This window comes from Quercus suber, unplaced genomic scaffold (assembly GCF_002906115.3).
Source record: "Quercus suber isolate HL8 unplaced genomic scaffold, Cork oak 2.0 scaffold_287, whole genome shotgun sequence".
Lineage (NCBI taxonomy): Eukaryota > Viridiplantae > Streptophyta > Magnoliopsida > Fagales > Fagaceae > Quercus > Quercus suber.
Genome location: NW_027069743.1, coordinates 698,268 through 710,878, shown reverse-complemented (window position 1 = coordinate 710,878; position 12,611 = coordinate 698,268). Strand labels below are relative to the sequence as shown.

The 12,611-nt window shown below is 34.2% G+C and overlaps 1 protein-coding gene across 1 annotated transcript in view; it reads left to right on the top strand.

Annotated features, from left to right (window-relative positions):
* Positions 1–9,990: 9,990 nt before the first annotated feature.
* LOC112021085 (F-box protein PP2-B13) overlaps positions 9,991–12,611 on the top strand; it is a 7,081-nt gene continuing 4,460 nt past the window's right edge. The window contains exons 1-3 of the mRNA XM_065782039.1: positions 9,991–10,382; positions 10,744–10,862; positions 11,170–11,351. Of these exons, the coding sequence (XP_065638111.1) occupies positions 10,110–10,382; positions 10,744–10,862; positions 11,170–11,351 (574 nt within the window). The 5' untranslated portion in view covers positions 9,991–10,109. The remainder of the gene's footprint in view (positions 10,383–10,743; positions 10,863–11,169; positions 11,352–12,611) is intronic.

Sequence of the window (12,611 nt, the reverse complement as noted above, 5' to 3'; positions counted from 1 at the left end):
AAAAAAAAAAAAAAAAAAAAAAAAAAAAAGAAAAAGGTGATAACCGGCCAGCCTGTGCTCCACATTCTATGGCTAAGCTTTTAATGAAAAAATGTGTCCAATCAATTGTCAATTTGTCATGGCAAAAAAGGGTTCAAACAGGGGCTGGGCAGACAAGTTAATAGCTATCATAGCAAAAAGTGAAAACGTGTCCATTGTGAAACAAACTAAATATCTATATATAATTTAAGTTAAATGAATAGAAGACTTTTGAGTATTCATTTTCGGAAAGACAAAAAGAAAGAGGGGAACTGGGAAGAACTGAAGAGTGAAGAAGAGTACCTGAACCTCTTGCCGACTGGTATGAAGAATCAACAAAGAAAACTTTCAAGCCAGACTGATTAACTGAGTTTATGGAAAAAGATCAAGAATCAAGATGAAGATGAAGATGAAGAAAAGAAAGGTGAGACCGTAAGAATATAGATGGAGAGGCAGAGAGATGAGAGGTTTTTGTTTTGTTTTTGAAATTTATAATATCTATTTTAGCATATTTCAAGATAATTACGTTGTATTATTAATAAATTTGTCTGCTATTAATTTTGATTTTAGCATATTTCAAGAATGAATTAATAAATTTGTCTCCTAAAATTTAATTCGGTTAGCTAAAGTTTGACTATATTTATTTTTTCCATTTTAATCTTTTACATTTTAGGATATAATGGAGCCTTTTTAATGCATTTTATTGACCAATAAAAGTGCTTAAATTTTTTTAATTAAAATATATAAATAAATTATATATATATATATATATAATTTTTATTTTTTTTACAAGTGGGGCCTTCTTTTATTTGGGGACCTTAGGCGATTGCATCAGTTGCATCACCTATAGAGCCGGCCCTCTATATGACTAGAACAACTTCTACACAAAGTATTCAAGCCCAAAGCTCTACGAAAAGAATACCTTTCTTTGGCTTGAAATCTCTCAAGTATTTAAGAATATTATTGAATTCACTCTCTTACACAATAGCATAGCCATATATATAGTCTTCCAATCATTCACATAACCTACATGTTATTTATTAATTTAGAAAACTTCTCTTAATTTATTTAACCTAACTTAACTCTTTCTTTAACGAATTTTATTATAATTCATCTCTTTATCCATCTTCAATTATTTTGAATTTCAACATATTTAATTCAAAATGTACTAACAATTAGTTTATGGGATCAATTGTCGAGGAAGGAAGATAGATCCCCCAACTGTTCTTACAATTCTTTGGCAAAGTAGGACGACCAAGAGAACAATTAAGCAGGACCCAATCTAGATTCCAATCATCTGTTATGTTGGCACAGAAGCGTATCTCGAACAAGTTAGATATCTTCAGTCATAAATAGAAATTACAAGAAGTTAGGAACCTCTCCATAAATAAAAAAAAGATGTATACAACTTTTACTTTTCTGGGCAAGCATTGGAAACGGGTCAAGTTGCTGCACCAATGACCATATTAACAGTGAGTGCCAAGTAGTCATTTTGACTTCGGAAGAAGCAAGAGCCATGCTTGTTATATTCTCAGTTTCCCAAAATCCCTTGATTTCTATTTACGCTCTTTGTTAGGTTGAGCCAATATAAATTCAAAGCTCGCACGAGCCATGGGTCTTGTAGTAGCTGAAAAAAAATTGCGCAATATTAAAAAGATATTAATAAAAGTTTAAATTCTAACCTAATGTAAAACTCCACTTTTACACTCACTAATACCAACTTGGTCTGGCAAACTCTGGGACGAGCAGTAAAACTCGGACGTCTTGGGTTCGAGTGACCATACATGCATTCACTCCCTTGAAGCTATTGAACTGGGGGAATTTAATTGCTCCTTGAATTACTTAAGGTGCACTTGCAAAAAACTTCTTGTCGAGGGTCTGTGCACCCTAGGACAAAATCCTGAACACCCAGTGCCAATATATATATAAAAAAAAAAAAAAATTACCAACTTGCCAAATCATAATATTACAAAGTGTTGAATAGAGGTTGCCACACACACAATTAAATAGCATGACTCCACAAAAAATCAATAAAACCCAAACCCACGTCATTCTCCTAAAGAACAGCAGAGCCGGGAAGCCGCCAGAAACCCACACTAGTCTTTTAGTGAAAGGCCATGCAACTTTTCAATTTTCAGTTCCCACGAGTTTCACAATTTCACTTGGACTTGGGAGTGTCATGTGAGTGTAGAAAAATAGCACGGCCTTCTTCAGCAGGGGCTATATATATATATATATATATATAAAGCATAGTTTTCTGCCTTCAATCTCACAGACATGCATGTAACATTGAGTTTCTACATTTTTAGACCCCTTAATACAAGTTGTTTAACTTAGTTATTTAGCCAAGTGATTACTTAGATAAATTATTCAGTTCTAGGTTAATACAATAAAATCATATCATGTAAATAATGCGGAAATATAAAGAACAACCCGATATGATAACTCAAGAAACCCTAACCAGTAAAAAATATGGGGAGGATTTAACTTAACTATCCTCAAGGTAAAACAGATACACTATGAAAGAATTGAAGTTTTTACAATAGAACTTAGACTACTAACATCCTATTACTACCTCGAGTAGAAAACTTACTACGACGACCACGTGACAACTCTGAGTCCACGGATTACTTCTTTCCTTGATCTACAACAACCATAACTTCTCCTACTTGTGACTTTGAGACTCCACTCAAAGGTTTCAGATCTCCTTTAAAGTTCTTTATTCAGCAACTGAGGAGATCATTAAATTCTTGATGCGAATCTTGATCTTGACAACTCTTTGTGTGTGTATGAATGTAAACACTTCTAGATCTTACAGAAGATTCAACACACAACTCTCCAAAGACTTCTAAAACACAGCTACGGTTTTTCCTTTTATACTTGAAGTAAAACACTTAACCCTACACGTCATATGGACTTGGACTAAATTGGAAATTCTGCAGAAAATTAAATCTCCACGAGTTTCGATCGATCGAGTCTAATTTTTTATCAATCGAGCCTTGCAGATTTTGTCTAATAACTTCTATAATCACTTGATTCCAATTTTACAATTAAACACACTTTGAGTAATCCTAAACCTAGACTCTATGTTTTGATCATGGTTTGCTAACATATTACAAATTGAAGTTTTAATACATTAGTTCCTAAAGTCTTAGACCCAAACAAACTCCCCCTTTGGCAATCCGTGACAAAACACATCACAAAAATTAAAATGCTCAAAGTAAAACAGCCCTTTCAATTAAAAAGCCATAATTACAATTCAACCTAAACCACTATCTATCAGTTGCTAAAGTAAACAGCAGCCACGACTGGATTAACCTGTAAATTCCTGAAACACTCAACAAACACATAAATGCATGTGTGGAAAATACAAGTAAAACAAATTAAACTTCTTGATTTCACAAAACATAAAATAAAAGACATATACCATGAATAACCTCATAATATAAATCAATAATCAATGTACCATATGTGAAACAAGAAACATAAAAAAAATAAAATAAAAAATAAAAAAACATAAAAACACATAAACATAATGTCTCCCCCTAACATATACAACCCATATAAAAAGAAATACATCAAATCCAAAATAAACAGAATACATATCAAAAACTCTCCCTATCTCCATATGTATGTACTCCCCCTTTTTGTGACGAATTGCCAAAGGGAAATCATGACACATCAAAGGGTGGAGCCTGTGGAGTAGAACCTCTAGCATGCGCCACAAATCTGCTTGTGAGGCCGCAACCTCATGAGCACATCCAATAGAATCTGTCTATGCGCCACTTGAACGGTCAAAATGTTATCCAACATAGCACACAAGGAAGAGTCGTTCGATGTAGATGATGGAGGATCCATAGCAACTGTGGGGTTTACATACGCCTCAGTACCTCAGTAAAAGGATCACCAGAAGAAAGAGGTTGAGATGCATCACCTGTAGAAGACTCGACTCTAGGGCGCTTAGAGCTAGAGCTTGCTTTCAACTGAGCAGCTCTTTGCCTAAGATAGGTGGCACCTATAGGAGCTATGATATGTACAGGCTTGGACACAGGAAAAGTCCTCTGATCCTAAGTCCAAAAGAATCCTATGAATAAAGACCATAAAGAACGAACCATGAGATTTGGCATTACTCCTATGAATCTCATCAAGTGAGCAAATGAAAAGAGTTGGAAAACTCATAAGAGCATCTGTGATAAGAGCGTACAAGAATGCACATTTCTCAATAGGGATAGTATGAAGATGAGATATAGGCCAAATGTAATGACAAGAAATCCCGAAAAACAAATAATTGAGCTTAGTAAAGCTCATGAGAGGTGACACAAGAATCAGTACCCCAACTAATGGAAGTACCGGTGATGAGAGACATGATGTCATCAAAGTGAGGGGTCTTTGTGTAAGGGTACATAGGTTGCTATACCAAAGGTACACTAAGAGCAGAGGCTACTACCTCAGGAGTAATGACATACTCTTCACCCCTTATCCAACTCTTCACAAACTGAATGTTGGAATCATCGGAGTAGACAGAGAGGCTCGAATAGAACTCTCTAATCAATGCAGTCGGAGGAGGATGCCCTACCTCTAAGAGTGGTAACCAGCCCCTATGCTCAAAATTCCTATGTATCTCAGGATCAACCTCATCTAAGATAATCCTACGCTCAACCTACACCAGTCTAAAGACATTAAGCTTCTCATAGGCCTCTTGGTTTTTCAAGGTTCTAAACTTATCACTCTAGAACTTAGGAGTAGATGGGTTGGAGGTTTTCTTAGCTCTAGTCTTCCTAACCATGATGCTAAGAGTTTACAGGAAAGGAAAACAAAAAAAAAAAAAAAAAAAACCAAGGGCAGACTGCATTAGAGAGGGTTAGAGTACAAAAATAGCAACAAATAACAATCTATATGATGCATGTAATGAATGCACATATGATGCATGCTCTAATGCATTAAGATTTGTTCAATTTCACTTTATAAACCAACAATTGACTTGAACATAGAGTTTTAATCCAAAAAACCCAAATTTTGAAAAACCAATTTCATAAAAAAAAAAAATAAAAAAAATAAAAAAATAAAAAAACCCAAATTGATCAATTAACCATTATACTAGTTGGGAAACATCATATAATGAATTAATTTATCAATATCACAAGTCAATTTCATCAAATTAACCTCAATTGAACAAAATCCCCAATTTCACAAAGTTCCAAACCCTAGAATTTTCAGTTGTTCTCAAACCAACAAATTAATCAAATTAATTCATGGGAATCATGTTTATAACATCTGAGGACAAAAACCCATTGACCAAAAATGATTAAAAACAATTGAAAAAAATAATAAAATAATAAAATAATAAAATTAAAAAAAAAAAAAACTCTAAATTCCTATGTTCAAAATTTTCAAGAAAAATGCATGAAAGGTGTAATTAAAATGAAAAAGATGGGGTATAAAAGTCTTACCAATACTTGAGGACAAAAACCTTGGAGAATTTTGAGGAAGAAAACGATAAAAATCACTTAGATTGGATCGGTCGAAGAAAAGAAGAGAGAAAAAGTCTGAAAAAATTTTGAGAACAGGAAGAACACGTGAAAGCAAAAGCCTTTTAAAAAGCCTCTTTTTGAAATTCGATCGATCGAAAAATAGATTCGATTGATTGAGCACCAATCGAGCAAGGAAGATTCAAACCAAAAAATTTAAAGCATTTTCGATTGGTCGAAAAACACCCTCGATCGATCGAAAATCTAGAAAAATGAAAATTTTGAAAAACAGAAGAAGTTTTATGCAGAAAACACTCAAATCAACTTATTTTATGAATGAAATGCATGAGTCTGGGTTTAAAAGTTTTTCAAAAACACTTGAATTCAACCCAAATCTTCGAAAACAAGAATGTAACACTTTTTTTCCCCAAAAATCAATCAATGAACATATTTTGTATCAACATCAAGAAACATATAATTTTGGATGGACAAACCAAACTTCACACATAATTTCATGTACTAAGTTTAGCAAAAAAATAACTTGTATAGTGTTTGCAACTAGTAACAGCATGAGATACATGTGAGGTGTTATGTAGATAGTAATCAATCACAATTTCTACATTATTCATCACATAAATTTGAAAGTGACTATTACCTAAAAAATTATATCATATAACTCTCAAATCTCCTAGAAAACAAGCTTGCAATTATATAATTTTTTTCAGCCTCATAATGTACACATCATTTTTATTTCCTCGTGAAATTTTTATTTTTAGCCACATAATGTACACACCAATTTTATTATTATTCCAAAGCTGCACCTTATTTTCTTTTTGTGCATGTGTTACACTTTCACGAACACAAAATCATACGATATGCACTAAGGTGTTCATGATTGGTTAGTAAACAGTAGTAAGATGGTTATTTATGCCTTTCTCTTAGGATTTTCTAGTCCTAACAATTAAAAGCACGTGACTTCAAAATCAAGATCATGTTATCAAAAACTATAAACACTCCCACACAACATGCACTACATAGTTAAAACTAGCAAAGTGAATAAAAAATAAGTTCATCCAAGCTAAACAAGGTACACAAGCATGTTATGAAAAAAATATGGCCAACCTCAACTATAAATCCAAGATATATAATACAAAACACATCCCTCTTTCCTTTATTTTGTTTTTTTTTTTGTTTTTTTTTTTTTTAAGAAATAATAAAAACAACTTAATATGAAATGCATGAATGTAATGCAATGCAAATCCTAGAAGCAAAAAGAAACAAAACAACAAGAAAAGAATGGTCACAAAGAATTTTGAGATGAAATATAAGGACCATGTCAGAATGACTTAATTAGACTGAGCTTTTGCATCCAAAACTTCTTAGATGCAACTCTGACTTTGGAATTAATTATTATTCATATTAGAATGATGCACAACTCCAGAATTGGTATAAAGGTTTAAAACCCTTACCAATTCACCAACAAATACCATAGGATCTTGTGCTTGAGGCACATGTACTCTTGGCTTATTTGCTCGCTTTGCAGCTTGCAACTTGAAACAGTTTGGGCGAGTATGCCCAGCCTTTCCACAAAAATGACAAATCCACAAAGGTCTATTATGCTTCTTATCATTAGAGAGGTTAGGACTCTTAGGCTAGGACTCTTAGGCTTAGACTCTTTAAAATCAACCCTAATCTTCCTAGGAGGTAGTGTAACTTCTACTGGTTTGACAATCTCAATCTTGGGAGGCTCAGAAGAAGAAACAAAATTTGTGGAATAAGTTTCAGACACAGAGATGCTATTAACAAAACCTAAACCTATTTTGTCTAAAGGAGACTTTTGAATACTCAACATATAATCAAGTTTAGAGCTAGCAAACCTATTAGTCTGTTCTCTAGCAACAGATAATTCTAGTTCTAGATTCTTAATTTTATCAAGCAATATCATGTTTTCAGTCTTCACCTTATCTATCAAATTATTAGCATCAAGCAATTTTAGCAACAAGTTTTTCTTTTCAAGTTCAAGGGAGGCGAAGCCTAAGTTTGCACTCATTGTATCCTTTGCAACAACCTTGCATAGCCTATTAAAAGCTTCTTGCAAATCATAATGCTCAAAGAGTTTCCCATTAGAAGGGTTCTCTTCAACCATAATACTTTCATCAACTACAACAGTAGCTGTGAAAGTAATGAAATTTCCATCTTCATCACTACCAGACTTGTGATCAGAAACTTCATCATCACTAAGGGTTACAACCATAGTTTTACCCTTTGACTTCAAGAATGTAGGACATTCAGATTTCACATGACCATACCCTTAACAACCAAAACATTGTTGACCTATTGAATTACTAGAAGTTTGACCAACTTTTTCTTTTGATTTATCAATGTTGTTAACTTCAGTTGGTTCATTCCTCTCAAAATTCCTAGGTTCAGCATTGTTTTTACCTTTTGCCATTCTGTTGTTGTTCCTAAGAAAGTTTCTAAAATTCTTGACAAGATAAGCAATCTCTGTAAAAGAGAATTCATCATCAAATCCATTCTTGTCAATATCATCAACTGATTTAAGAGCCATTGATTTGGATTTGTTTGTCTTGGGTAGGTCTAGCTCATAGGACTGAAGTGATCCTACAAGCTCATCAACAGGGATGGAGTCCACATCTTTACTTTCAGTAATGACAGTCACTTAGGGTCTAAAGTTCTCAGTCAAGGATTTAAGAATCTTCTTAACAATTTTAGGTTGATCATAAATTTCACCCAAATTATAAGCAGAGTTAACAATATCATTAAGCTTAGCATAGAATTCATCAAAATACTTATCATCAGACATTCTAATGTTTTCAAATCTAGTAGTTAATTGCTGCAACTTATTAATCTTAACTGACTTTGTGCCTTCATGCACAATTTGGAGAATATTCCATGCAGTATGAGTAACATCAACATTTGAGATTCTCTTGAATTCCTCCATAGAAATAGCATTCATGAATTTGCTATTAAAATCGGCTGCCTCTTTTTAAGAAGTTGACCACTCACTAACATGAGTAGTTGGTTTCTCCCATCTGTATTCAACGGAGTTCCACACTCTCTTATCAATAGATTTCAAGAATGTTTTCATCCTTACTTTCCAATAGGCATAGTTGTTCTCATCAAAATGAGATGGGATCACTAGAGAGTGACCGTGTTCCATGACAACAGGGGTCAAGAATCAACTCTTAGATCAAAAGATCTAAAACACAAGAGCTAACTTGCTTTGATACCACTTGTATGTTTTTAGACCCCTTAACACAAGTTATTTAACCTAGTTATTTAGCCAAGTGATTACTTAGATAAATTATTCAGTTCTAGGTTAACACAATAAAATCATATTATATAAATATAAAGAAAATATAAAGAAAACAACGATATGATAACTTAAGAAAACCTAACCGGTAAAAAACCTATGGAGGATTTAACCTAGCCATTCTCAAGGTAAAATAAATTCACTATGAAAGAATTGAAGTTTTTACAATAAAACTTAGACCATTAACATCCTATTATTACCTCGAGTAGAAAACTTACTATCACAACCACATGACAGCTCCGAATTTACAGACTACTTCTTTCCTTGATCTATAGCGACCATAAGTTCTCCTACTTGTGATTTTAACTTTGCTGCTACTTCAAAATAATATGGGAAAAATCACATATGCTTAGATTAGTGTGAACACTATTACGGCGATCGATCCTTATCTTTGAAAGTGATTCCTTCAATGTCATTGATCCCATCTTGTACTTGCAAATTTCTCCACACTAATCTCTATCCTCCAAATATTGGTGACATCAATATATATTGCTTCTAAATCCTTTCTCTTAATTTTGTTCTTCCTTTTCACATCTAATAATTAGAATTAATGAATAGTGTTTGGACTCACTTTTGTACCAACATTTCACAGGGAAGAACAGGAAGAATATTGGATGGAGAGATTAAATGATGTACCATATCTATCCCATCAATTTGTACATATTAAGAACGCCAGAGACTTTGCTGGGTCAAAGTCTAAGCCATTCCACGTGCTTAATAATTCATTATACTACTAGCATTATAATAATGGATATACGTTAAGATATTAATGGCTTCGTGTGGAAAGAAAAAGTAACATAGTCCAATAACAGCGAAAGCAATATGGTCCACGATAAGTTTAATTTTTCTTATGGTTTTTCAAGTTTTGACCTCATATATTTAATTACTAAATCAATGGGTAATCTAATATTGGCTGATTAGTGTATATATATATAAATCTAATGTTTGATATTTGGTCTAATATGGCTGATTACCTCGATCGGCTAAGTTTTGTTTGACATTTAGAATGTGCTAATCTAGCCAACACGTTTGAAACTTTTTTTTGTCAATGAATGTATACATCACGTTTGAAACTTGGACCAAAAAGAATATCAACTTGAAGCTTTTGTGAAAAGATATATATATATATATATATATACACATCATCCAGAAACACAAACATAAGTTAACAATTAAGGGCAAGAAATCTGAGAAAAGGACTTTGCTTTTGATTATCAGCTTTGGCCGGGTGTTGCATATATATATATATATATATATAAATATCTTTGCTAGTACCTTTGAAGATTGTTATGTCAAACTCAATGGGAGGATTAATTGACATGCTGCCAGGAGATTGTGTATCCAAAATTCTTTCTTTCACCTCTCCTGCCGATGCATTCAGATCCTCAATGGTGTCGTCGATGTTTCATTCTGCGGCGAAGTCCGATATTGTTTGGGAGATGTTCTTGCCAACTGATTATAAGGATGGTGTGTCAAGACTGATCACTCCTTTGACATTTACTACAAAGAAAGAGCTTTTTGTCTGTTTGTGCAATCCTGTTCTCATAGATGGTGGTAGAAAGGTAGGTTTTAAATGATTTCCAAACTCACCCCTAAACATTTCTCATGCATATAATATTGACATGTTAGGTAAATAAGTTACTTGATAGAATTAGTTCTCACAAGTATATTCTATTAATTGAATTGATAATGTATTTTTCTATCGAACAAGTGACTTAGAATTAAATTCCACGTATACTAAAAAAAAAAAAAAATCATATCTTGTTCTTATGGTAAAAAAGTCATAGTTATTATGAATTCTTTGATTATAAAAAAAAATATATATAGATAGATAAATAGATAGAGTAACTTAAAAATTGATTCAGCATCACATGGCATAGTTAATTAATTTTTATTTTTTGTTTTATATTCCCAAAAACACAGAGCTTCAAGTTAGAGAAATCATCTGGCAAAATATCATATATGTTGTCAGCAAGAGAACTTTCTATAACATGGAGCAATGATCCAATGCAATGGAGCTGGAAATCAATACCTCAATCAAGGTTACTTTTTTCATGTTCTTTAAAATCACCTAGAAATTTATAGCATAATACATATTGTTCTACATGGTAACTTCAATTTTTTCACTATTTATTAAAGTGACAAATTTTAATTGAAACATCTTGTTCATTTGGGCCCATAACTGACTCTACTTATATTATGCGCTAATTATAGTAGAGTGTATTGATGGTATGAATTTTTTTTTGTGTTATTAGATTTATTAATCATTTTATATGATTGGACAAAAAAAAGAGAGTGAGGAAAATGAACTAACCAAATCTTTCAACTTTTTCAAATTTTCTTCCACAGGTTCTCAGAAGTGGCTGAGCTTAGAACAACATGTTGGTTAGAAATTCATGGCAAAATTAGTACTCAAATTTTATCACCAAACACAAGATATGGTGCTTATCTTATAATGAAAATTTCTAATCGTGCATATGGGCTCGATTCAATACCGTCTGAAGTGTTAGTTAAGGTAGGCAACGAAATATGTCATGACATGATTTATCTACGTTGTTAACATATATAGTGTTGTGGGCTTTAGGCCCGGTTAGGTTACTTGTATAGCACACATATTTACTTGTACTGCACACATATGCCTCCTATATAAAGGCATCTATGTACATTCTTTTATACAAGAAATACAATACAATCATTCAGTATTTCTAACATGGTATCAGAGCCACTGCTCTGACCTTTCTTTTAGCAGTCTTGTCTCTCTTGGTGTTACTCCACCCTTATCGCTTCCGCCGTCACAACAGCCATTGCAGCTACTCACCGTTGAACCTACAACGTCTCTCAGCCGTTGTCCTCAGGTTCCGGAACTGTAACCGCCGCCGTTGAGGAGTCCCGCACCACACAGACCACTGCAACCACCGTCTCCGCCGTGTATCTTCCTCCGATAAAATTTTTTCACATACCACCGTGATCGTCTCGCCTCGATCTACGCATTCGTGGAAGTCTCGCAAGCATCGGAGTCCGCACGCGCTCTCACGCGCCACCTGAAGAAGCCGCGCCTCAGACACGCGCCACACGCGCCGTCACAGCCTCTGTCACGCGCCTCACGCGCTACCACGCGCCGACACGCGCCCTCTCTAGTTCTGCTGACGTCATCTGTGACGTCATCTTGCCACGTCATCTAGGGCTGACGTCATCATCCACTCAGCTGCTGACGTCATCCACCAAAGCTGACGTCATCATTGACTGACCGTTGACCCAGCCGTTGACTTTGACCGCGTTGACTTTGACCGTTGACTTTTTGCCAGAGTTGACTTTTTACAGTCCAGGTGCTCCTTACCCAGTTTTTCGCGTAGATTTCATTTTTGCAGTTCATTTTTGCATAATTTGCTTCTAAATGAAGAATAAGGACAAGTTTGCTTCCTGTTGTAACAATCGTCGCCGACAATCCAACAAACGGTTTTGTAATTTTTGCAAACGTTTTGGCCATAATATTGAGACTTGCTATCAGCGCAACAAATCAGCTGTTTCTACTTCTGCTGCTACAGTTGCTAACACTGAGAGTGTCCAACCCATGGCTCCTGTCTCTGCACAGTCTCAGTCTTCTGGATCCACTTTCTCCATTTCCAAAGATGACCTTGTAAATATCATCGCCAATGTCATTCGTATGGTTGGTAATGCATCTTATTCCTCTTCTCTCTCAGCTTTATCTGGTATGTCTCTTACCTCTTGGCTTATGGATTCTGCTTGTTGCAATCACATGACACCTCACTCATCCTTATTTTCTGACCTTA